Source organism: Anas platyrhynchos, chromosome 19 (assembly GCF_047663525.1).
Source record: "Anas platyrhynchos isolate ZD024472 breed Pekin duck chromosome 19, IASCAAS_PekinDuck_T2T, whole genome shotgun sequence".
In the NCBI taxonomy this organism is placed as follows: Eukaryota; Metazoa; Chordata; class Aves; order Anseriformes; family Anatidae; genus Anas; species Anas platyrhynchos.
The window spans coordinates 7,676,487-7,703,398 of record NC_092605.1 but is presented as its reverse complement, the minus strand read 5'-3'; the positions used below and the strand labels follow the sequence as shown (position 1 = coordinate 7,703,398).

The window sequence follows — 26,912 nt, the reverse complement described above, 5'->3', positions numbered from 1 at the left end:
CCTGAGCATTTATAGACACAACATTTGAGCAAGAGCCCCAGACATCCTTCACAGAGCAGAAACAGGCACCACAGCTGCTGATTCACCTCCACCCTGAGATGGAAGATAGGGGGATCAGCCCCACAGCCCCCGGCTGGAGAGTCTGCAGGGACCGGCTCTGATCCAGAGCTGCTTTTAGATGGATGAACGTAGATGGCAAAATTAAATTCAACCTTGGACTTTTCCCAGCCTCAGTCCTCTGTAATACAGCAGATTGGCTCTTTTGGAGCTTTACGAGCAATGTATGAAAGACTCGGGACTTAAATTTGCAGTAATAATCACCCCTTGGGTTATCTGACAGTCATTAGACAAGGAGCAGAGGCAGGATATCTGATTAGGGCATAATCTGGCCTCACAAACGGAATGAAACAACTTCTTTCTCCGTAGCTCGTTTTCCTCAGCAGTAAGGTGGCCGTAATCACATCTCCTACACAGTGTCTGTGAGGTGCCTCCCCCAGACACTCAGGAAGGCACCAGGGAAAAGTGATGTGTATTCACAGTGCCCCAGCCCCTCTGCAGGGCTCCGCACCGGGGACAAGCAGGGAGCACGGCCCCTACCAGGGGAGCCTCATGCTCCAGGGGACCATGAGGAATGGCCACGTCCCTCCCCAGGGGGACCTGTCACACCCCAAGTGCCCTGCGTGTAACCTCCAGGTGCTGGGCATCTGCCACCACCAGCTTATTCCATAAGTGAGGGATTTAGAAACAAAAACCAGCTGAACCAGTGTTTAATCTCACAAAGATTATGACACAATTTGAAAAGCAGCTGAGGCTATGGAGTACCCAAAACACAGGTCTTGGCTTGGTTCACAGTCTTATTTTGCCCACAAATCTACAGGCAGCAGGGCTTGGATGCCTCCAGGATGCTCTGAGGGACTTTGCTGAGGGGTTTTAACCCAAAGCCTGATTTCTCAGCTGTGCTTTGACCTAAGGATACAGCATTCATTAACCACCTGAAATGTGAAATACAGTATTATAAAAGACAAAAATGATCCCATACTGGGATGAAATGGTAGCATGTTAGAAAATACTAGAATTCAAATAAATCCCAATACAGTGGAAATGGACAAAAACCACCCAAACAGGATGCGGTGCGATTCAGCAAGGACCAGCACAGAGGTCTAACCCACATCCTAGATGCCCTCAAGCCAGTGGCTGCAGGAGGTTCCTACGAAAGATTCAGATCTTGTGTGGGCTGAATCACCAGATTTTATCAGCAGCAGCTACAGAAATAGCTGAGGGTGACAAGTTCTCCAAGCAGGTGCTCGCAGGGAGGTGGGATGGAGCCGACTCGAGGTGTGGGAGGCTGTCAGAGCCCTGTGAGAGAGGGCTGGCAGCATCCAGGCTGGCTTCTCCTGCCCCAGGAGCAGAAATTCACCTTGCAGAAGCTGTGGATTAGAGCTGCTCCCTCCGCAAACCTCTAACGCCGTGCGCTGGATCCTCAACATGAAAAGCCACCGGGTACCAGGCAGAGCAGTTCTGCTTCCAGAGCTTGTTGCACTTAATCAGACAGTTTGCCTGGGGTCCTACCACGTGCTCAGGCATTCCTCCTGTGTAAGAAACCAGGACAGAGCAGCTACAAGAGCCAGAAAGCCTGACCCCGTGCTGCATGCTTTGCAGCAGCCTGCCCACTCCCAGCAGATCCACACAGCTGATACCTCCAGAGCCCGCACATCCCTGCAGCCCCACAAGCATAGAGCCTCCTGGAAACACCCAGGCATTCCCCATCCAACAGGGCCAGCAGAAGGCCCTCCAGGCTGTGTTAATAAGCCCCGATTTTGCCACAAAACTGAAAGCTCCTTGGAATTGGACAACACGCCGTGTGCCACCTGCTCGGCTCCACGTGACTGCCAGGTATCGGCTTAGAGGGAAACGCAAACAAACCCACCCCTGCACGCCTCCGAGAAATTCAAACAAGGTCGTCTCCAGATGGCAGGCAGGAGGGCACAGAACAGCCGGGGTAAAGCAGCCACCCTGGTGCCAGCAGCCCAGAGGCAGAGGCGAGCAGGAGGAGGAAAGGCGCAGCTCACCGGCACGCATCTCAGCAGCCTCCTCCCCACGCGCTTATTGCCACGCTGAGCTCAAGGTGTCTGAACACCAGCTCTCCCCCTCTCCTGACCCACTGTGCTCCATCCAGTAGTACCTTTTGCCATAAAACGTGCACGTTCAAACACCATCCAACTCCTGGTCCTGAAGGGCTTGACCTAAGAAACCTGTGGGTTTGTTTTTTTTTCCTGTAGTTGTCATTTTGGCTGTCCAGCTGAGAATTAAAACCAACCCCACACGTTCTAAGGTATATCATCAAAAGCAGCACAATTCCTGTGTTTAGGGGCCTGGGCTCTGTCTGGCAAGTACAAAGAGAGCCCTGCATCCTCTACCTGTGCTGCGCTTATACAAGGGAAGCTCCAAAGACGACCCTACAAACTGTTTATGGCTCCTGTGCTAGTGATGGGAAGGGTGAACTCCCATGCAGGTGTTTAACCTCGCCATGAAGTGTTCAAAGAGCAGAAATCATCAATAAAAGCTTCTCTCTCTGCTCACAAGAACTCAAACTACCTCCTCATCAGACTACCTGTAACAACACAAATACAACTGAAATAACCCAGGTGCTACTTGTAGAGCTGTTACCTCCTTGGAGGGCATCACAGCTCTCTTCCTGCATCCTACCCAGTATGACCCAGTAAAACTTCTGGGTATTCTGATTCATTTTTGCACACCTCGCTAAAGAATTTGCTTACTTTTCTCTTGCATCTTCACAAGAGTTCACACCTCTCCTCTACCTGCCCTGGAGCTGAGCAGCTTTGGCCCAGCAGCCCACAGCACCCGGTTTGCTTCCTGTCCTCAAGTTCCCTGCCTTCAGGGCAAGTTAAGAACACACTGCAGAAATGATAAAAATATCTGTAAACCCTCCACAATCAAGGCTTAGAGCAAAGAACAGCATGTCCTAGATCTCACCCACATGCCCGGGGTGTCTGAGGAGTGAACATGCTCGGTTTGTCCGGAAAGTTTCTGTTTCTTCCTTCGCTGCTCCTCATCCCAGAGCTGCATCCTCCAGGGTCTCATCCTCCCCTCCTGCTCTGCCCTCTCTCCTGCCCTTCTCCTGGAGGCTCTTTTCTCCCAGATTTGTGTGGTACACAGGGCCAGCCAGCTCTGCTTCTGCTTTTCCATTCCCTGACACATGCTTCTGCCATCCCTGCCCCGCAGGAGGGGGGCTCATGGAGGGGCTTCACACACAGAAGTGTCCCCAGGGCAGGGAATGAGGGCACTTGGCTTTTACCCAGGACTAAGGTTGGGTTTTCCTCCTAGAGACTGTGGCTGTGTCCCACACCAATCCTCCAGCTCCTTGCTTCCCATGTACGGAGCTGCCAGCCCTCCTCCTGTGCTACAAACCCTGCCAACAGCATCCCACAAAAGTCCCACAAGTGAACAGGAGCAGTTTGTGAAAGGATCTAATGCAGATGCCTCCCATAATAAGCACCCAGCATGTTACCACAAGAGGTTTTTCTGGCCTATATCCATTCCTGGGTGCTCCTGTGCTTATATTCATGCCCCAAAGGGCATAAGAGGCTCAGTAAAATCTGAACATTAATCCTGACAGATTATGAAACAGCTTCTTAACCATTCCTTCTCCACCATGACTTAAGCACAGGGCTCTTGTTATTCCATGATGATCTTAAAGAAGTCAGAAAAAACAACAACAACAAAAAAATAATTCAGCTATCCTCCCCTCTGCCACCCACCTTCCCCATTGCCCCCCAAAATCATGGCATTTATTACAAAACCTTGCTGCGTGATGCTGATTCCCAGGACAGGGGCTGACACGGGCAGCAGAGCGGCTCTGCCATGCAGGAGCACTCAAAGCCTTTGTGGATAGATCGAAGGCAGGACAGCTGAGCTCATCCTTCATACCCTGAGCTGCAGAAATCAGCCGTCGGATTATTTCACATCACTGTTCAGAGGTTTATCTGACAACAAAAATCCGCTCCAGGAGATAAATCCCAGCCTCGTGTTGCAGCTGCCAAGGGGAAGGGAGAGACCACCCAAGCCATGACATCCCCTTAGAACCGCGCAGCACCAACAGCCTTGCCCTGCTCAGACGTGGGACTTGCCAACTAAAGCATCTCACTTGTCAGTACAGCAATCTGAGAAAATGTTTACAGATGCAGATGTAGCTGAATGACAATTAATGTCAAAGGACAATTAGCTACAGCAATGTTAGCCCTTCGGGCTGCGCAAGTCTGATCTATTCAGTAAATACTCAGCACTTCCGAAAGCTGTAACCTACCCACTGAAAACAAAAACAGGCACTTGAAATCAAAGGGTAGGATGCAGTGGGTTTGGTACAGCTTGGGCACAACTCAAACTCACATCTCTGTGTTATGCCCGCTTTGATAAAAACACGTTCTTAAACACGTGAAGGCAGGACACCAGAGGGGAAAAAACCCTTCATGCGGCAAACAGGGCTGTGAGAGCACATAGCAAAGGTCTGATTTTAAGGATTTCCTGGTGCTTCTAGCAACTGACCTCAGATAAAAGCAATACAGCACACGTGACTCCCTTTATTGTCAGGACACCAAAGATCAGGGAGGTCAGAAAGCTTCCCCAAAGCAAAGCAGAGGACTGGGAGAACCACAGTGTTTCAGGAAAAGCAGCAAGGTCAGATTTCCACACTCCAAGTTAATGAATAGAGTTTCAGCCTCACTGATTTGAAAAAACAGTTGCTTTTGATTTTAAAGATTGAAAGTCATCTTGGAGGGGAAAAAGGGCAATCAGATATTAGGAAGCAAAGCCCTCGGATAGACCTGGAGCATGCCAGCCCCAGAGAAGCTGGGTGTGCCCCCCATCCGAGCCAGTGCAGGACACTTGCTCCTCACATCAGCGCATGCTCTTCATGCCCACATCTGTATCCTTCCTGCAGGCAAGCCAAAGCCTCCAGCCGTGTTAACTCACAGCTTTTCATCGGCCTTAAACTCACTTGACTAAATCCCTGCAACCTCCCCTGGTCTATCACGTGCAGCTCCTTTGTCCTGACTTGTAACTCGCCGAGATCTGTTATTCTTCTCAGCAACTTTTCTCTGTACGTGTCCAGGCACTTTCAACTCGGCTGCTGAGTCACTCAATGACAACTCTTGGCTGTAATTGCCGAGGGCATCTTGTACTCATTTCCTTTGTTTATTCTGTGCATTATATAAGGCTATAGGCAATCCCCATTTCCCTTGATAACGGCAAAAATAAACTCGCACCCAGGGGCTGCTCTTGAGGATTAGGACTCCAGCTTGCTCCCCAGGCAGGCATGCTTGGGGTTTCTCCAGCACTGCTGCTGCAGCCTGCAAAGGGACATAAGGGATGTAAGGGACGTGGCTTCAGGCCCTGCAAGAGGACAACACCATGCCAGGGACTCACTGTGTCTCCAGCAGCTGATTTGGGTTCAGCCCCGTGGCCACAGCAGGATCTGATCTCTTCCCAGGGAAAGCTGGTTTGGTTCCTCTGCTCACCAGCCCCAACAAACACTGTCTCCCCCTGGGAACCAGAGCCCGAGCTCTGCTGTTCCCTCAGTCCCCAGAATAGCAAAACTCCCACACCAGGAAATTATGGACCTTCTCGAGCATTACCATGACCTTTTTATTTTATTTTATTTCCATTATGCTTTTAACTGACTCCTCCCTCTACACTCCTTCTCTAAACAAACCTCCAAGCTGCACAAAGTGTTTCCTGTAAATAATACTCATCTGGCATGGACAAGGAGAGGGGAACAAAACCCTTTTGCTGCTAGTTGCAGCTTGCAACAGCCTCTCCAGTTCAACTCCCATCTGGGAGTCTGAAGGCAGTACCATCTTGTAGGGGAAGGAAAGGGACAGTTGCATGCTCTGGACAGCAGCTCTGAAGCTGCCCTCCCCAGAATGGGAAACTCAGGTCAGAGGTAACATGTACTGTGCCTCACACTGCGGTAACACAACAAGCAGTGCTAATGCTAGAGTGATAATGTCAGTGAGCCCCTTCTGCCCAGCTGTTTTCCCAAATGTTGTACCACTGGGCAAAAAAAAAAACCTTTCCCTTCCTCCTGTTACCATCACACACCAATGCTGTTCTCTGCTCTAGAGATCTGCACATGTGTTAAAGCTTCAGAAGCTGCACTTCCATCCATGGCAATACAAAGTCCTGTGCTATTCCACAGACTTTGCCCCGGATGTCGTTCTGGCCTTAAGCTGCAAAAGCCATTACCACTCTGGCACGTGCTAAAAGGAGGCATGTAGGAGGCACGTTAACGTCATGCAGAAAGCTCTGCTCGCTATCTGGTACGAGCAGCACCGCTCCCTAAGGGCTTTCCCTGCCTCACAGCAAGCAGTGGCTGGGCAGAGGGGAGCCAACGCTGAGCCTCCACCAGTCTGAGCTGTGGCCAGGCACAACTTCTGCACTGGGCAGCAGCAGGGAAGGGAGCAGGAGCTGCACACAGGCCAGGGGCAAGCCCAGGAGCATGCCAACAGTGATGGAAGTGCAGGAGGAAAGAAGGGAACGTCCTTAGCTCCCCTTTCCTTGTCACTTGCGTACCTGCTTGCCATGGAATTGCTCTGCAGCATTTCCTCACTGCACATGGCACTTCTTGTCCTTGCTCATCCTGAGCAGCACTGAAGATGATGACGGTATTCTGTGAGAAGAGTTTCTCACCCCATCAGGCCCTGGACAGCTTTCTTCTTTCTACATATCACAATTTCTAAATGTGGCTTTCTCAGCAGGCTGGATTCCTCTGCTTCTCTGAACCTTCCTAGCAGTCATTGGGATGTTTCCTACCCAAAGCAAAGCTCCAGCACTGCCCGTACACGCAGCCAAACCTGGCAGTGGCAGAGCACCCAGCCCAACCCGTCACACCGATCCTGCCACCCTGGCTCCGTGTGACACTGCCGCTGGAGAACTGCTCTGCTAACATCACATCAATCATCTCAAGCCATCAGAAACATGACTGCAACACAGGGTGTGTTGACACCTAGAGCAATATATTCTGTCAGCATGTGGGTACGATATAACAACTGTGCTTTGTGTTGAACCTCCCGTGCTTGCCTTTCAATTTCTGCAACAAGCAGAGAGGTGAGTTTTCCAGGAGTGACGCCAGGTACCATCAACAGCTCTCACATCTGCTGAGCCACAGAAAGGCACGGTGAGGCCTCAAAGGCTGCTGACAGTCTGTCCAAGCACCAAGGTGCTTTGCCCCTTGGAGACACCAAGAACTTGTAGGACTCTGGGAAAATTACTAACAAAAGAGGATAGGCACATTAGAGATCTAGTTCTGTAACGCACACCTGCTCCATTTTAGAAATAATCAAAGTACTCAAAGGTTTTTGGACGTTAACTTCATAGTGCAAACCTGCTATTGAGAAATCTGGAGGCACGGGGAGGGAAAGATGTGCATTTTCACCCTATAGCCCTGCAGCACTCAGCCTGTGGTAGCCCTTCTCTCTGCATGCCCCTGAATGCTGCTGTAGCTCATACAACACCGGGGCAGCAACCAGCAAAGATGTCAAAGGCCACATCCAACCCTCACACAGCGAAGGGAAGTGGCTCCGGCAAGGACGGAGCAGCAACTGGCTTGTTGTGATGGATCAAGTGGTAAAAAAATAAATAAATGAAGGTGGCTGGGGAAGAAAGCCCACCAGGCAGAACGTGTAAACACGACGAGGCACCGAGGCCGTTGTTTACTGGTTGGAAAATGTGAGTGATGCATGGACTAATCAGAGATGCAGTTCCTAAAACAATAAGCAAGTGTTTGCCATACAGAAACTGGATCGTGCCTGTTTTCTCTTTTGTTTGGGGATTTAAAGCAAGAATAGGGGGCCGTGGACATTTGGTATCAGCCAGCTTTCACACAGATCTGACTTATGGCTTCTTTTAAGTCCACGCAGCTGACCAAGCCAACCTGTAGACCTTTCAGCATCCTGAAAACAAGATACAAAGCCCTTTGTGCACCAGCCTCCTGCTATTCTTGGATTATCAATAAAGTTCATTTTGCAGTCCTTATTTTCCTTCCTGTTACGTCAGTAACACAAGGTATCACAATGCCCACACCAAACCCAGTACTCACAACTTGTAAAGCCTGAAGCTTTGACCGTGATGTTAGGACTGGCACTCCTGGGGAAGTTCACCCCACAGTGGCACTGCCAGTGCCATCCCATCCTCTCCCCACTTTCCTCCTGCCCTTTCAGGTCTCCAGCATTTGCATTGACTTGACAAGTGCTTCAGCTCTGCTGCTGGAAGAAAAGGCAAGAAGCCAGCTTGGGCTTCACTGCTCTGCCCATTTTCTGGGTGCAGGGGATTTTTGTTGTTCCTGCTGTTCTGAAGAAGCCTTCCCAAAGGCTGGTGCATTTCCCTCACTGCAGGCTGTTTGCACAAGCACTACGCAGCTGTGCCAGTGACAGCCGTACCTGCTCCTTCACCAGTTCCCTGCTGAATAACTGCAAAGTGCTTCTGTCTCAATACACAGAGGCTGACCACTGCCTTGCAACAGATGCACCAGGAATATGCTTCAGTGCATCAGGCAGCTTTGTTTCATCCAGGGATAACAAGTGGAAATGGTGCGAGGGGGCAGTTCGTTCAGCTGACCTGGCAGAGGCATTGCTTGCACCGAATTCAGGTTTGGAGCAATAGGTTTGAACAGCCGCAGACTGAGGATGCAGCTTCCTCTGGCTGCTCGCAAATCCCCAGTGCAGTCATTTATTTGTGAGAGCTTGTTGGCCCAGCAACACAGCTTTGGGAGACTAAGAGCTATCTGGGAGTTTGAGCTCAAGGAAATGGCTTTCTACATATTTCAAAACAAAATATTGGAAGTTTCTGTTAAAAAAATGACAATTTAAATTAAATCAATGTTTTTGTTGGATCCAAGCTCTATTTTTCTTTTTCCCTTGATACTACAGCTTGATCAAGGAACTACGAAATAATAATAAAAAAAAATCAGCCTGAACAACCTTGCTGATTTTTCCATGGCTTAGACAAACAAAATGCCACTTGGCTCTGAGGACACCGGGTCCGGCTCAGGAGAGAACAATGGGGCTCTGCAAGCCCCGTGTCATCTCCGCCACACCTAGCAGCTTTTATCACAGCGAGGTTAAAAGCCATGGGGGGAATTACACTGGGCCTCTCACGTGCAGTGTCAGCCTGGAAAAGATTCCCTCTTGAATTTTCCCATCTCAGCTGTACCGAGGCCCCTCTCAGCAGGCGCCTGCCCAGCCACAACCCCTGATGCTTGCTTTTAGGGGGGACCAAGCCTACCCACCGCCCTTCACTGTGCTTCAGTGAGCTCCTGCATTTCCTGCCAGATGATCTCTTGCTGCACTGCACGTCCCTGGGCTAGCCCAGCTGCCGTGCTCTGCAGCGCTCCCGTCACCACCAAGAGCAGCACTTCCCTGGAGGCAGCTGCCCGGTGCTTTGGGGACGTGGCTCTGGCAGCAGGCACCGAGCAGCTGGCATTGGGCACTTCGAGTTGGAGCTCAAGGTCACCCACATGTCCCTGGAAATGCACCTCAGCTGTTTGCTGTCTTCAGCCACACGGCAAAGCAGATTTATCAGGGCCTTGTCTTCAGTCCCTTGCCTTCCCTATCCTATTGTGCATGTTTTATAGGGAATCTGTTTGTGAGTCATGATGAGGGGGAAAAAAATCTCGAATCCTAATGCAACCATCAGGTCAGTTCCCTGTTACTTCTGCATGTTTCCCTATAACCTTAGCTCATATACAAGCAGTTATTTCTAAATACGTGCCTTACCAATAAATTAGGACTTGATAATTAAGGTAAGGGTGGGTCACATATGACAGTTCTGCAGCTACTGCAATTAGTGCAACCCTTATTTCAGCATATGCCAACTTACAAACCTGAAACTATAAGCAGTCTTTGGCTAAAACAGTTTGCATCATCCTTGAAAATGCCTATAAAATATTGTGGCATTTGTCATGAATCCCATCTGTTGCTTCTTTGGCAATGCAACTGTGCTTGAGTAATGGAAAATGAGAACCCAAAAACTCTTTAAAAAATAATATTTCAGGACAACTAAAATAACTCAGAAGAAACTCTCCTTTCCTCAAGCATCTGAAATAATAGACATCCCTAAAGCAAACATTTAGGAGTTGGCTTCAGCAGTGGTTATTGCTCATTTTTAACTTGCTGTGTAAAATCCCTTTTTTTGCCCTCTTCTCTCCTCTTGCCAGGAAGTTCCAGAAGAGAGCTGTGGGCTGAGCTCCAGCGCCTGCAGCTACAGCACAAAGGTCTGAACCTCTCATTATCAGTAAGAGGTAAAGCATCCGAAGGCGAGCGCTATCCCAACCGCACCTATATGGCATGTGCTCAAGAGCTGTAGCAGATGGGTAATAATTTCCCCTGAAGGTCTTCAGCAAAGGTAAACCTTGCCTGAGGTGGGGAGCAGCCTGCTAACAGAGCACACCACAAAGCGTTGCTGTGTTAACAGAGGAGGACAGGGCTGGAGCTTCAGCCCTACGAAGTCATGAAATCTTCTGGTTAGGTTCATTGGAAGCTGGTAATTCAGAATATATGGAATATATAAATTCAGAATATATGGAAGAGGCAAGGAAGGGATGCTCCCTAACCTCAAAGAGGGGTTGAGGAAGCTGTTTCTTTTGTCCTAATTTTAGGGCAGTTTCTCAGCAAAGCAATGAGTTTCCAGGCTGTCAAGGCTGCCAGCACGGTGCTTGAGAAGTGAGGCTTTGCACTGAGAACTTGCTCATCTGTCATCTCCTTGCTTTCTCTATCCATAGAAAGCCTGGAGGCTCTGCAGCACTCTGTACCTCTTACTTGTCTCTTGGATTCCAAATGAATTTCACCAAAGCCAGTCACCGCTGCTGCTCCCCGATTTGTAAAGACATCAGATTTACAGGATAAGGAGGGCTGGCTCTGCCCGGCATGCAGGTGGCAGCTCTCCAAAGGCCTCCACGGCGCAGTGGGTGATTCACCGAGTGCTTTTGTTCCCCATGAGCCAGGGGAGGTAAGGCCCCAGCTCAGCACAACGGGGATTTTCACAACCAGAAGCAGAGCCTCTGCAACACACACATCAGGGCTGCTTGCAAGAGCTGTCTGTGCTTTGGTGGTGGTCAGAGTGCAATTGTGCTGTTGTTCTAACTGGCTAATGCAATTCTTCCCTTCCTTTAACTTCTTTTTTTTTTTTGTTTGTTTGTTTCTGTAAATAGCTGCCGTGTACCAAATCAAAACTCCAGGCAAACAGTGTTTCCAAAATATGATTGCAGTCCCTTTCTGAATTAAAGGTACTGGCCAGATGTCAGTTGATCTTCGTTGCAACACCAAGCTAATGCTAATTTAGACACTGACCAGAGATACAATCACATCATGGGCTTTGAGGTGCCACAGCTTCACTCCAGCACAATTAGCTCAAAGCAAACAAAACAATTAAGGAATACACAGCTTCATCCCTGAGAAGCCTTAATTTCAGGTCACAAAACTAACAGCTTTTCCTTCAGCCCCCCAGCTACCCCCACACCTGTTCTGGTCTGCTCCAGGGCCCCTTCAGCCACTGTGAGCAGCACCTCAGGAGGCCTGTACAAACAGCAGCTTTCCCTAGGTGCAATTCGTCACCATTAACACCAACTTTAATCTATTACAACACGTTAATAACCATTCTTAGCCCTTCCCAGGTTCCTGGCACATACGCCCTAAGAAAAACTCCCTGGCAGTCCATTCAGCCACTTGTGTAAGAGAAATGTACTACGGGGAAATGCTCCTGACTCTAACAAACAGGCAGCAGCATCACACGGGAGTTTCTGAGCACAACCACCAGCTCCCTCAGCTCCACCGAGTCCCACAGGCCATTACGTGGCTCCGGTGACCGCCGCACAGCGGCTGCCCAGACGCGTGACTCAGGACGGAGACCAGCACCATGACACCGTGTTCCCAAAGCAGGCAGGGTGAAGCCAGGGCAGAACAGGGCTTGCAGAGCAGAGTCATGGGCTGGAAGCCGGAGCCAAACAGAAATATGCTGCAGAGCCAAAGTCTGCACCAAGAAGAGCTGCCAGAGGGCACCAAGCTGCATGGGGCGAGCCACGGACCTGTCACAGGGCACACGTCCGTGCTGTCATGCACCAGCCACCTCTCAGGGCTGCTGGCAAGACTTCAGAGAAAGCTCCGAGAAAAGCTGGCAGCCGTGGCTGCTCGCTCCCAGGTCAGCTGGGGAGGAAGGAGCCCGAGGGAGCCCCAGGAAGCCAAGGGCATGGAGCCCTCACCTGGCAGGGCAAGACCACAAAGCTGGGGGAGGAGGAGGAGGAGGGAGGAAGAATCAGAATCCCGTGGTGTCTGGGGGTCCCAGCTCTTCTGCACAGGGCAGCCGGGAGCCCCACCAGCCCTGAGGCTGGTGTCACAAGCAATGGCACTGTCCTGTTTTAATTTCAGGCTGCCACTCGGCACTGGAGTCAGCCTTGTATGGCCCAGGTGCTTTCTGAACAACAAGCTCCGTGCCACAACAGCTGAGTTTTGGCTCTCACAAGCTACTTCCCTTGATTTGTTTTGCTTTTTAAGCCTTTTCTACTTGTCAACAAGGTTTGTTTACACAGAGCAAAACAGCCCCTTTCTCCAGTACAGAGCCACTTGCAGGGAGAGGGGCTCGTGCAAGCCAGACTTGAGTTTTTAAACTTTCTTCTTTTCCCAGGACAGACCCAAAGGGAGAGAGCCGAGAGGAGAGAGGCGCAGACGGGGCGGCCGCTTGCTCACCTGAATACGCTGATTTCCTCATGCTGTTCCTTCGAGCTGCTCATAGGAAGGGCAGCCAGCGCCGGGACGGCTCCGCCAGCTGTCCCCGGGGTGCTGTGCCACGGGCTCAGTCCTTTTGTTGGCGCAGGCAGGGCCGGGGAGGAGACGCGCACGCCGCCACCGCATCCACGCGCGCGGCTGCAGCCGAGGGGCAGCCCCGCGCTCCCATTAATTAGCGCACACCTTCCCTAATCACGCACTCGGTTATGGGCTGTTCCAACTCTCCTGGCACCGGCAGGGGTAGAGCAGGGCTCAGCCTCCCCGGCGGCTGCACGTTATCGCCCTAGGGAACAAAGGGGATCTGTGGGTTACTGCTGCCGGCAGCCAGCCCTGGAAGACGCGGAGCGGTCGGTCAGCGCGGCAGGGGGAGAAGAAAGGGAATTTCGTGCCTCCAGCCCGGCACACCCCACAGCTTTGACTCGGCCCCCGGCTGCCAAAAGAGCTCAGGTCAGCGCTGTTCTCGAGCCTGGCAGTTCCCAGCTCAAAGTGCACGAGCGGCCGTCGGCGCCCAGCAGCACCAACACCTCTCCCCTCGCCGAGCCCAGGCGTAAAGGGCTCATTCAGGGCTGCAGGTCGAGTGAGACGCTCCTGCAGGCTCACACCATGGGGAGAGCTCCCCACGAGTCCCGGATCAAATAACTGGCTTCCCAAATGCACGGGGATCTGGCAGCCCCCTCCCTGTTACCCAGCTTTTATTTGGGGAAGGGAGGCTCAAGGTGGAATTCCTCCTGTGCCTCAGCACACGGGGCTGTGGGGAGAGCAGGCGTGCTCCGGATCAGTCCCTGGTGAAACACCTGTTGGACAATTAGTGACACAAACGCAGTAAAGCTGGGGGCATTATTAACACAGACGGGAAGGAGCAGCAAATTAAGGCTAGCGATGACTAAAGGCACACTGAGGTGCAGGAAGAGGGACGGAGCTGATCATGGCAGAGATTTCCCCTGCCTGGGAGATTGGGAGATGAGTCACCCACAGAGGTGCGGAGCCTGAGTCCCAGCCATGAGACACTTCCACCAGCTTAAAGGCAGGGGTTGCTATGAAGGGGTTTTTTGTTTGCTCCCTCTTGTTTTCTCTTTGTAGTTTTGGACTTCTCCATAGTAGAACTCTTCTTCGCCCCAGCCCTAATGCTGGCATCTGCCAGGGACAGAGAAACAGTGGATGGTTTGCAAGGTTACAGTGCCATCTGTATTTGATACCATTTCTCAGCCGCAGATTATCACCTCTATAATAGATATGAAGACAAAACAAAACCAAAAAAAAAAAAAAACTGTCTGAACCTCTCTTGGTCATTTAAAACACAATTTGAAGACCATCTGAAATTTCTGGGGCAGCCAGTGCTGAGCACTCAGGCTTTGCACTGAAACAACTTGGGAGCCCCTAACTTGTTCCTGGGGTGCCAGCAGCAACCCTATCACTGCTGCATGGCCACGTTGAATTACCGCAACACTGCGGTCCCAGCAGGGAGGTTTTCACAGAGCTCTGTCATCACAAAAACTTTTGAACCACCAAAGCCCTTGTTACTTAAGTAAACATATCTCTAAGCCCATAGTAACAAGATATTACCCTTTCCACAAGTTCTTTTGTAACCATTAGTCACAATCCATGGAGGAGAAACAATAGCACAATGGCTTGCCCCACCTTGCACACCAAGCAAGGGCAAAGTCAGGGGCAGAACCCACTCCTGAGCACAGCTCTGCTCCTGCCTGCATCTCTCCCATGGGCACGGCAACTTTTCATACCCTGTGCTCATGGGGATACATTTTGCAGAACGTCAAAAGAATTTTCAGCTCTTCTTGCACGTGGGTGTATGTGCACATGTGCCTGGTTAAGTGTGATTGCACGTGCAGGGGTGCACTGAAGCATACGGTTACACATGTGTGTGATTTTGTGCAACGTGTGCCTGTGCCTCTGCGGGGCTGCTGGTGACCAGCACATCGAGCCACGGCTGGGGTACAGCCGTCCGATCGGCTTGGCTGCACAAATACAAACAGCAAATTGTGCAGCAGGCTTTCCACCGCGGGGCCAAACAAACACGATGAGACAGAAAATGGCCGAAGGGATTTCTCTGAAATATCGGCTGACAAAGGATCCTTTTATTTGGCTGCCCAGGCCTTGGAATTACCAAGAGAGTCAGCACTTCGGCTCAGAAGGGCAGGTTAATGTTTAATACAATACAGAGCCCACAGGCTTCGAATAGGTAAGTCATTTATAGCTTTTTTTTTCCTCCAGTTTCGTAAGATCAGCAAGGGAATTTATTGCTCCTGAAAGCAAGGGGTTCAGGCTGCAGGCTCAGCCCAGCTGCAGCAGAGGCAGACACCACCGAGCCCCCTGCACCTAACCCTGACCCTGCTCCTGCAGGAACCCCCCCTGCAGAACCCATCCTGCTCCAGCACAGCGTTGCTGGAAGTGCACAGCTGGCAGCAGCTGCTGGAGGCTGCACCAATCTCATTCATCCCTGCCTGGCCATGCCCAACTCCGTGCACATGGCATTGATTTCCATGAGGCACGAGCACGGGAGGGCTCACCTGAGCACTGCCTGCACCTCCCGCTGCTGAGCCCAGCCCAGCTGTGATGCCCTCCACTGCTGCTAACACCCACACTGTAGCTCTGTGATAGGCACGAGAAGCATTTTCTGTGAGCAGTGTGTGCTGTCTCCCCCAGTAGCATCCTCCAGGCAAGCACGTTCCCCAGCACGTGGGGGTCCTGCACTGAGATATGCAATCTCCCAAGCTAAACATCGTGCAGCGATCAGAGGAGCGAGAGACAAGCACTGCCTGCTACGTGTGGTGGGCTGTGGCGGGGAGCCAGAGGCTCAGGGAAGGGTCAAGGTGAGGGAGAAACTGGGGGAGGCAACAGCACCAAGTAATGCATGGAGCAGTGAGGAGGGGAGAGCAGAAAGGAGGAAGGGGAGAGGATCTGGGGAAAGAAAAATACAATCTCATGGACTGGAATAAAGCTAGACAGTTTGGTATGCTGAGCTGCATGAATGCATCTCTCCAACTGACTCATTCAACCTCCCTGACCAAGTTTCTCAGCTTGCAAAAGGGAAGTTGAGTTTTCCCAGGGCGGGGGGAGGCTGAGCATTACTCAGTGCTGCCCTGCGGCTTGCAGGCATTGCCTGGTAGGCAGAAGTCACTGTTACAGCAAGGAGCAGAGCTCCCTGGGTGACTAGCAAGGAGGAGAAACCAGAATTTATGCTGCAAAGACCCGCTGGTGAGCACAGGGCAGGCCTCAGCCTCCTCTTTGGGGAACAGTATCTCTGAGTGATTTAGAAGTGGAAACTCAGGTGTCCGGGCTGTAAGCCACCCACATCTTCTCCAGCTCTGTTTGTTTTACATATGATCCTCAGAGCAACATTCCCCTGACCAACTGCTCTTTCGTGGCTGCAAGAGAGGATGCAAAAATTTTCCAGCCCTGCTCTCTGCCAACAACCCAGCCTCCCCAGCACAGGCAGGCAGCTGCCAAACCAAGCCTTGTCGGTGCTGCTCACCTAAAAGCCCTACGAAACTCAGCTCAGACAGCCTTCAGAGTGGAGAGAAAGAAAACAAGAGGGGAAGGAGACCACACAGATGAGACCTTGGAGCTTCCAGCAGAAAGAGGCAGGCAGGAGAAGCTGCTTTGGGTGCTGCATGAGCAGCAGGGCCTGACTCACACCATGTAGTTTGCAAAGTCCAGCAGCCCAGATGCACCAAATCAGAAAAAAAAAAAAGCCAGGCAGCTGACTGCTGCCCTTCTGGGCAGCCAGAAGAGCCCTGTGCCAGGGGCCTGGCCACTGGAGCCGTGCTGGAGGCTTTGCACGGTCCCTGCTTTGCACAACCTGCAGCCTCCCCTGTTGGTGCCCAGGACAGCACGATGCTTGTGAGAAGGGACAAGAGCCAAGCAACCAGTGCCAGTCACTTGCAGCACTGGCAGGATCTGCCCTTCTTTCCGCTACTGTCTTGAGGAAATTGAAATATTGTGGCATCTCTGATTGCTCTTCCTTTTCCCCGCAGCCCTAAAGGAGCATTCACTCATACAAAGTGCTGGTTGTGCGGCAGTTACTTAATCCTTACAATGCCCTGGTTATTTAAGTTCATCATTATCCTCATTTACTTCAAAAAAACTGAAAACACAGATTTTTATTTCTAATGGCTCAGGGGGGGAAAAAAAATAAAAATGTCAAAGCAGGAATTACAGCTCTGGGCTAGCTTGTTACTACCTAGCTTTGCAGCTGTAGGAATATTGGGACTGTCAGCTCCGAGCTGGTCTCTTACAAAAACATACCTTCCCAGATCCTCAAGGAGATAGGAATCAGCTGCATAATCAGTTTCTGATAGCATTCCTGGAAAATACGGGCTTGGCAGGGCACAGCATGCAGAGGTCTCAGGGACTGACTAGCAGTGACCTGGAACTGCCTCACCTGCTTGTCCCACACCCGGGGTAACTCAGAGACTTCCCAGCCAAGGAGCTTCTGAGCCCCAAGCAGGGGCACACATAAATCCTGTGCCTGCCCCATTCAGAAGCCAATTCTCAAGGTTGCAACAAGGAAATAAAGAGATTTATGAAGTGCATTTGGGGTGACTTGCTATTCAGGAGCAACAGCATCACAGAGAGGGGGCAGTCATGTCTGAGAGGAGCTCAGGTCCACAGGGATCCAGAATCTCCTACTTCAAGTTATGGCTGAGGTTTCAGCTAAGCCCATGTAACTGATGAAATGAACAAGGCACAATTACCCATCCCCAGTGATACCTGGTACAGCGTGATCACCAGTGGCTCCATGTGCGTCCAAACACAAATACAAGCCAGAAAACTAAATGACAGCAGTGCCATACGCCATCACCAAGGGCCAGAGCTAAGATGCTGCCACGTTCCAGTTCTGAGCTGCTTTCTTCTCAGCACCAACCAGGATCTCACATAGCATTTTGCCTGCTCCACAGCAGGACACAGATGTTCAGCCTCTAAACATCATCTCACAGTGCTCAGATACAGGAGGCAAGGCAGCTGTGTTGATCTAAAGCCTCACACATGAGCTCTCTGCTATTTCCAGGGGCTGATTCACTTGGTTGGGACACAGCACAGCTAACAACAGCCAGACTCTCTGTGGTTTTAAGTGCATATGGTTAAGAGGTAAATAATTCAGCAGCGTGTTTCCCAACTCTTCTGCCTGTGATTCCATCTGACAAGGCAGCACCGAGACCCGCAGCGTTACGGTGTAGGCATATATGGTCTGATGGCCACGCTATTCTCATCTTCGGGCTGATGGTTATGGTGAGGAAGCAAATAACTTAATGAAGCAATTACTCATATCATATCAGCAGGTTTTGTTCTTTTCTCCCGCCTTAATTATGAGGAACCAGGAAGAATGTCCAATTACTCAAGGCAGAATTTCATTACCAAGTAAGATAACATCTGCTCAACCACGAGGTACATCAGATGGACATTTTCATAGAACAGCCTCTCCCATGGGTAGGGAAGGGGATACTTCAGGCTGAAATGAAAGCTGAAGGATATATTAACAGACAAAAAAAGGCAGAAGTCAATGCCTATATTGTAGAACAAAGCCACTGGTAGCCTAATGAGAGGTCATAAGAGTTTTCCCATCCTTAATAGCATCCACCTCTGAAAATAAAACTCCTGGAAGTGCTTCCTGAGCTGACCTACAGGAATATCCCTCTTAATAACCACTGAAATCCCTCAGCTGCTTTCAGAAATGCCAGCTGAGCACTTCTGAAACAAGCTGCAAGTTTGAAAAACAAAAACAGGTCAAAGTCAAACTCTCAAACCCCTCAAAGCTTAATCCATTTTCCACAAATGTACAACCCAGTTTTATGGCTTTTATGGCCCGAGTTCTCGCTGAAACTATAGGAACAAAGCAGGAACCATAGCTTTGCATCAACCATGTTCATGAGAGATCTGGATCTTGCCACCAAGTGAGAGTATCACTGATTTTTATCAAAGCATCACACATGAACCAGGGCAGGGGCTCACCCCACTGCCTGCACTTGGTCAGGGTGGATTATCAGGTATGTTTTCACAAGTTCATTTTACTCAAGTGAGCCTACATCCCTGGGGAGGGAGAACAGGAGTAATAGGGTTTTGAATAGTGAGGTTTGCTGGACCTGCTGTGCAGAAGTAAGCATGGGACAAATCTGCTGCAGGGCAGAGACCACACATTGCCTACTCCAACCTGTTCTCGGAGCAGCAGCCAACCTGGTGCAACCCAAGCGTGTGCCAAGCTTAAGCCAGGCCCAACCACTTCACTGTTGTTGTAACTGCTTATGTTTAGAGATATCCACGGGTATTTAGAGAATGGAACAATCATGCTTAAAGCTATGCTTAATTGTCTTCCTGCCACAACTTCTAAATCCATCGCTGCATGCGGCTCCCAGTTTGATTCAGAGCATGTTCTTAAAGCATGAACTTACATGTTTGCTTCCCGTATTTGTGAGTGCAGAAGAGGCACAAGGTGCCCCTTCCCCCGAAGGCTTGTACTGGAAAGGCAGACCCAGATGTAGAGGGGCTCTGCCTGTTGCTTGGAGGGAAGACACTGGACTGGAGCCATGAGGCCTGCTAGAACTGGAAAAAGGGAGAAAAGGAACTGGAAAAAAGAATCAACAACAATAAAAAAAAGCCCACAGAAAATGTGGATAAAGGAAAACCACAGAAGGATCAACAAGAGTCTGCCTATAATCACTACCAAAGCAATTACAGAATTAGGGAAGATTTATAACAGACTGAGGAGCTGGATACTTGGCACGCAAAATGGAAAAGCTGTAAGGAGGGAATTCTGTATGCTGGCACCAGGCTCGAGAGCTGCAAGTGATGCAGCCTCAGCAGTTCTGTCCCATACAGAGCAAACTGAGCAGCATTTTGGATGTCTTTCCTTGCACCTCTCAGCTTCCAGCTCTAATTTGGTCCAGCCATGGATTCCAAGTTTTAAAAACCAAAACAAACAAAATTTATTTATGCAGAATGTTGAAAAAATATAAGGAATGATTAATAATAGCCACCGTTTCCTTAATGCTATAACATACTGTAACTTCTAGCCAGAGTTTGCAGCTCTTCTGGGAGGAAATTACTATTATACAGCTTCACAGGTGGGGAAATGGACACACAAAAGAGCTACAGAAAGCAGCATTTTTAACCTAGGGCTGGAATTGTAGTCCTGGAGCATTATTACACATATTACTCAGTGTTTCTGGAAACTGGTGTAGGTTTCTCTGTGATATACTGTCACCCAGCATTATCCATCACTTACATCTTGTCTCCTCCATGCTTGCTAATGATTATTTGTTATTCTGTTCTTACACTTGCATAGTTTTACTTTCCATTGCTCTTTATCTTCCACCTACACCTTTTACTCCTGAATTTAAAAGGATTTTTTGCCATCTGCTAGCAGACTAAAGTTCCCACACAAGACTTACAGCAGCAGACCAACCAACCTCTCAGAACCAGTACGTTCATTTCCAGCCACCTCATGCAATGAGCAAACCCTAAGCTCACACTTCATCCAAACTTCCAAACTAGCTGGGTATAAATACTGACAGAAAGCTCCAGGGGAATTTCCCCGTTTACAGCAACAGGAGGAAGCCACCAGGCAGAGGAGCTGCAACACGCAGTGGCTTTAAAGCATAAAACCCAGCTTCACCCAGAGCACGGCAGTGCCAGGAGTGAAGCAGCCCGAGCTGCCTTCACACCCAGCTCAGAGCTGATCAATCAAAATGAATCATCACTTGAGTGAGACAAGCAGAGAGGTAATTTACGCACTGAAACAAGCCCGCTGCAGTTCAGCAGGTAACAGCATGACTGGGCTAACACATCCGTCTCATGGGGGACTTGAAAACAGAGCTGAGAGGGAGGGCGGAGGTAGCACGTACCAGAGCCGCAGGCAGCAGGAGGCTTGTCAGGCACCAGGTCCTCCATGTCCCCACAAGTGGCAGTCCCTTGGAGTCTAAATATCTACTTTCACCTTGAAGATTTCCTCAACTTGAAGAAATGCCAATTTCTATTATTTCAGCACTGACACTTGTGCTCTGCAGACAGTCCCTGTCCTCCAGAGCTGTGATGGCAGCACTGGTAATGAAGTGAGCGAGCACAGTCATGCTGCAAAAAAACCACAGCCTTTGTCACAGAGAGGGGGACAGGGATAGCATTAAGGGTAACTAAGGAAACAGAATTGGATTCCAGCTCTGTGCTAACCAGCAGGAAGCACAAAATTGTGCAGGGACAGCACTGCCTAAGAGCAGAGGACTCGGGTCTCACTACAGCCCAGCCACAGCTCTGCCAAAGTAAGCCAGGCAGCGTCAGACTCCTGACCACTGACAGCATTTTAGCAATTTTGGGGCTTTAAAGAGTCACCTAGGGCTCTAGCTAGAGCATGAATGGTTTCCTAATAGAAATGATTTCAGAGTCTGGAGCGGTTTCAGGAGGAGCTTGCTGAGCTGGCGGGTGCCAGGAACTACGTGAATGTAGCAGCAAGGAATGCCTGCTCCTTCCTCATCCCCCAGCGCCTCTCCTCGGCTCCTGAGATGAGGTTGCACTTAACAGATTGGGAAAAGTTGTCATCCAGAAACCCCGGGGGGAGCCTGGCCTCCATTTCCACCCAGGCTGCAGAAGGAAACTCAGTGGAGTAGCTGCAGAAATGGTCACCTGCTGGCAGGGTCACAGCACGAACAAACCCTCCTCTCACCCGTGGCCTAAGGAAAGTGGCTCCGCTCCAAGGAGGGGGGGAAACCAGGAACTATAAGAGGGATATTGTGTAAGTTCTAGTGCAAGCGCCTTCCTGCTGTTGTTACATTTTAATAACTCATATTTCCGAGAGGAGCGGGGCTGAAGGCTGCCTGCCGTGACTGCGAACAATGGCCCCAGCCGGACCCCGCAGAGGTTTCCCATTCATTGCTCGCCCAGTGAGCTCCCAGCCTGGCCCACGGCCCCGTTCCCCTTCCAGGCTTGGCAGTCTGGCACGGCAGCTGCCTTCATGCAGTTGTTTCCCTGCCTGAAGGATTAATTTTCATTCAGGTTTTTGTGTTACCGTCTTGTCCACTCTCAGCTGCCCCATAGATCAGATGCTCCCCCGCAAAGTTCATGGGCTCAGAACTTCAATCTATTAATTGCATCCAGTGCTGCCCACTGCTCCTTTCCTGATGAGTTCATCTGTGTGTGCCAAAGTCAACCAGTAATGCTACTTTTTTGATTTCTCTCCCTATTAAGATAAAAAGTACAGAAAGTAAAAACTGCAGAGATACATTCACATGGCAATAGCCTTTAACTGTCATCTTTCAGGATGGAGTATGGACAAGCATGGCCTTGGTATGGAGAAGAGGAGTGGAAAGGAACAGTTTGGCTGAACTGCTAGAGACGCAGCTTCAGGATACCTCTGATTTCACTGTGCTCTGAGCCCCTGATAGACTTACTTCTTCCCTGCCCACTCACCCCACCCGCAATTCACGAGTACCAAAAATAAATTAAATCCCTTTAAATAAGTCATTCTGAAACATTCATCAAGTTCTGATTTCACCAGATCATCTCTACATTTTTATTCCGTAGCAAACCTGGCAAGTCTTACTCGTGATGATTGGGTTTTGTGGCCAAAGGAGCCAAGACCTCAGATCATTGTCCATTGACCCAAAACACAGGCTTTAGCGCAAAGTTCTTAGCAGTCACTAGATGGAGCTGTGCCTGGTAATATTTACATTTCTACAGGCACATCACAAAGAAATATGGAAAAGGCAGCTAGCAGTGTGATGCCTGTCTTCCCAGCAGGAGTAGTCCAAGCACTGTCTACAAATCCACATTCAATGCACCCAAAGCTCATTTGTTGAGCACGCTATGCACAGAAGAATACACAGTATGAAAATACTGCTTCTTCCATCGCTTCCCAAAGCCAAAAACTGTTTAATTATCATTAGTGATGTATGACCAGTGCCTCACAGCTTACTGTTCTGATACAGGTAATGGAGGCCACTAATACCTACGGCCTTCCATCAACATGACAGCAATCCATCCCCATAGGTTTTCAAGCAGTAATTGTCTTGCTGCTGAACCATGCCCATTTCATTGACACTTCAATTTATCTAACCACAAATGCAGTTTAGCCCAAATTACATTGTGTGTACACCTAACATTTCTGGACAAGCGTCTCTTTTCCAAGAAACCACGAGCAGTAGCAAATCTGTCTTCTTACAGAAAGGAAGAAAGGCAATGCAAAAGCGGTGCGTGTGGCTGCCAGTTATAATTGAAATAATTTTAATAATTCATGCCTCATTACCTTGCCACATGGCAGTTCAAAGACCATCTCCTAATCCTTTAACCCTTTTCTCCTGCATCCTTTGGTTTGGTTTCTTAGTTTAATCAGGGAAGAAACAAAACGGGGAACTCTCATCAGCACTTGCCCATAGGGACAAAACACGGGAGAAGCTGGTGAGGCTAAGATCTTAATCCCCTTTCCTCCTGCTCCCTCATTTTCCTGGGTTGATCCATCACTGTCAGATGAAACAGCAAAAGAATTGTAAACTATTATATACCCCAAACCACTGGATGAAGCTGGAATTGCTTTATGGTGTGTCTAGGTACTGTACCATGAACAAGGAGGGCTATTTATTTAGCAGCTTTGCTAAAAAATAGGATCTAGGCATTATATATATATATATATATATATATATATATATATACACATATATTAATGGTTTTGAAGTCTTCTTATTGTCCCTTAACCATTTAGGGAGATAACTTATCTGTTTATTATTTCTATCCTACACAGGGAGACTGCAAACAAGAAAGAAAGGTGTAAAATTATTTTATGGCTGCAAGCACAGTCCTGTTCACTTATGAAAGGGAAACAGCCCTGTAAAAACACATTCGTTTTAAGCACAGTGCATATTTACACAGGAGGTGTCCCTCCTTCAGAAGTTAAACTTGTGTGTGTGAGGGAAACCAAACCACACATGTGAACATGCATCAACACGAGCAGAATAGCACTAGCATTAGATTTCAACACCAGAAACGCCAACATCAGCAAAGCCTACCATTTATAACTGGTTACTCAATATGCTCCAACAGGCAAATGCATTGAGCTATAGATAAACAGGCTGATAGCTTAATGAAAGCTGTAACATAAAGAACATTGCAATCGCTGCTATTACCACCTCACCTACAGCACACTTTACCAGTTTGCTGAGCCACGCGGCTCCCAACACAGCACAGACCCCATCTCATGGGCAGCTAGCCAGCACACAAGGTCTTTTGTGCCCCAGGTCCTGCCTGCAGCCCCACAAAGGGGCAGGGAAGAGCTGTCAGCATAGGTGGTGGTGCCCTCAAACTCAACAGCAGGAGGCATGGAGTGCCTGCTGATTTCGAGATAGTGAGATCTGCTTTGAAAAAAGTCCAGGTCAGCAGGCAGCAGAGCCAGAGCAGGGCCACCTTGGGAATGATTCAGATGAACACAGAACTCAGGTCTCAGGTGATGGAAGCCTGCATAGCTCTAGGGACATTAGAAGAGGTGATTTATTTCAGCTGACCCATGGTGTTTTAGGACTGTCACTGAGGTTTGCCTGCTGATCATATACAGCTGTTTCCATGCCCTTGTTGCACCAGGTGGAGCACAATTTACCTGCCTGCTCTTGCCTTCTATAGAGGGTTCAGCAGTGGAGTTGCTGTGCCTACAAATGGTGGGGATTCAAATGAGGAGTGTCCCACAAGCCTCTTTCCAGGATGGATAAATGCCTAGCAAGCAAAGTGATCTTGTCTGAGAACTTACTAGGCAGCTGAGCAGTGCTCCAGAAGCTGCACATTACATTTGAAGCTCTACAATATGATCTATTGACATACCCTCTCTACCTGCAGGGTGAGGACAAAGGTGATCAAACACAGGTTTGTTTCATGAATAAGCTCTGAGCCAAAGCACTTTCTTCACTTAACAGGAAGAGTACAACTAGCACGACTCATAGGAGATCTCCTCTGCTACCGCTGCCCGCCGGCAGGATGCTCAGCTGAAAAAGCCACTTCAACCTTTAGACATCATCCAACGTGTCACACATCTTCTCAAACGCTGCAAAACTAGAATGTTCAGGTGGGTATTTGCCTTCAAAGTACCGATAAAAATTTGTAATTTCCCTTTTTATCATTATGTACCATAAGAAGTGCTACCCAAAGACAAAACCCAAGATTTTTGAGTGCTATCACGTTGGATTTTCCAGTTTGAGGAACAGTAAAAGAAGAGGTCAGTCATCATTACAGCTGTGTCCTTATTCAAGGCAGAACACTTTAAACAGTTGAGGCCAAACTGTACTGTTCAACTCCTGCCAGCATTCAGTATGGGAGAGCTTGGGGCTCTTCTGGTCTGGGCGAAGGGCCAGAAAATGATTCTGAACAGAAAAAAGCAAAGTCCATTCTAATTTCTGAGCGAGCCAGGTGAAATATAAAAATAAGTCAATTTAAAATACAAAGCTCTGATTGAGTTTTTAAGTATCTGTTCCACTGTGACAACATTAGCAATTAGTTACAGTAAACCAGGCAAGACAACTGATCTCTATTTTGGTTGTGTTCTTCTCAGAAGGACATTCCCTGCCTCAGCCAGCTGCCCGCGTGCAGCACAGCTCATACAAAGGATCACGTGTGAGCTGTGATCATGGAGTGGGCCACAGCAGAACTCCATCTCCCCCCAGTTCATAGGAGGTGCCAGAGCCCTGTTCTGAGCTGCTGTGAAACAATCTGCTCCCAAATTCATCCTCTGATCAGAGCTGGCCGCTGATCCCTTCTCACAGTTCCCAGGCACGCTGCGCCCTTCAGCCACCATCCAGCTTTTTGTGGCTGAGTCTCCTCCAGCTCTTCCTTTCCAAAACCATGTTAAAGTCTTTTAAAGGACCCCGAGCATCGTACAGAGCAATAGAAAGAGAAAGCTGACCATTCCCCTCCTCCTTCCCTGGCTGCCCCAACCAGCTGCACTGCCAACTCCCAACACATCCTGACCATATATTTAGTCTGCAGCAATTTGCTTTGCATTGTCTCGTGCGGGTTCCAAGCGCAGGGATTACATATCCAGCAAGGCATCCAGCAGCCTCACTGAGGGCCTGTCATTTCAGAGATTCAGCTCATCGCCATGCTGCTGCTGGAGGCCGAGACATTGCCTGGTCCAGGGCACAGCTATGAGACAGAGGAGGCAAATGGCAAGTCAGGGAGACGATCCCAAATCCACATCTGCCTGATGGTGTACAGAGCAGGGAGAGAGTTAACATTATCCTTGCTGACATGGGGACTTGCCCAAATCCTCTCTCCAGTTTGGGAAATTGGTCAGAATTCAGCAGAGCCACCAGTGCCCCCAGCCCAAGACCTACATCCCCAAACCAGCACGCTGCAGTGAGCCTGGCCTGGGGAAAGCGAGAGCTGATCTGCAGGAACAGGATATGCTGATCCTGGAGACAGCTCTTCTCTCAACACTGCTCCATATGCAATCAGGAACTGTAATCCCTGCCTGGGGCTGAAACAGCTTCTCCTCTGTACTTCCCAAGCACTTAAAGGCAGCGCAGTCAGCAATGGGCACCCAGGTATTTGTGCAATACAAATGAGACGCATGCACAGAAGGAATGGCCACAGCCCCCAGAGACTCAGCAACAGCTTGCACCTCTGGAAAAAGACAAGGGAAGGGGTCCTCAGAAGGGAAACCCTGAAAAAAAAATGCCACTGGTCAGATTAAGTGGTTTTGCAGCATCCCAGGCAGCAGGTTTGCTCAGGGATGAGCAGTAGTAGGACAGCATATCCCATTGTCCACCCAGCACTGTAACAAGTGCCAAACAAGAGCAAGGCTGGCCCTACCAATATGGAAGAAAACAAGATATGGTTATTTTCTCCCACTGAGCACATTTCTCTATAAACTGGTTGTCCTTGCAGCAAATTCCTGAAGAAACATCACCCTCTTGTGTTCAAGTTGTAGCTAGCAAGGAATGGTTCACAAAGCGGAAAATCAAGCAAGCAGTCTGCACACAGCAGCCATTTGGCTCATTAGTCTTGGATTTGGAAAAGTGGTGTTCAGGCTGTGGACGTGGGGCTCAGAGGGCAGATGTAGAGGACATGCTCTCCAGAATGACTGCAGAAGATGGAAGGAACATACGCTACATTTATCGGTTTCACTTCGCTAATGAAGAGGCT

General features: G+C 49.5%; 1 protein-coding gene across 2 annotated transcripts in view; it reads right to left on the bottom strand.

Annotated features, from left to right (window-relative positions):
• The window catches only part of SEPTIN9 (septin 9), a 118,405-nt gene extending 105,269 nt beyond the window's left edge, over positions 1 to 13,136 (bottom strand). Inside the window, exon 1 of one of the 2 annotated variants that reach the window (XM_038165212.2) lies at positions 12,753 to 13,136. In XM_038165212.2, the coding sequence (XP_038021140.1) occupies positions 12,753 to 12,774 (22 nt within the window). In that variant the 5' untranslated portion in view covers positions 12,775 to 13,136. The remainder of the gene's footprint in view (positions 1 to 12,752) is intronic. The other variant, XM_038165216.2, reaches the window with a different exon arrangement.
• Between the last annotated feature and the right edge of the window lie 13,776 nt (positions 13,137 to 26,912).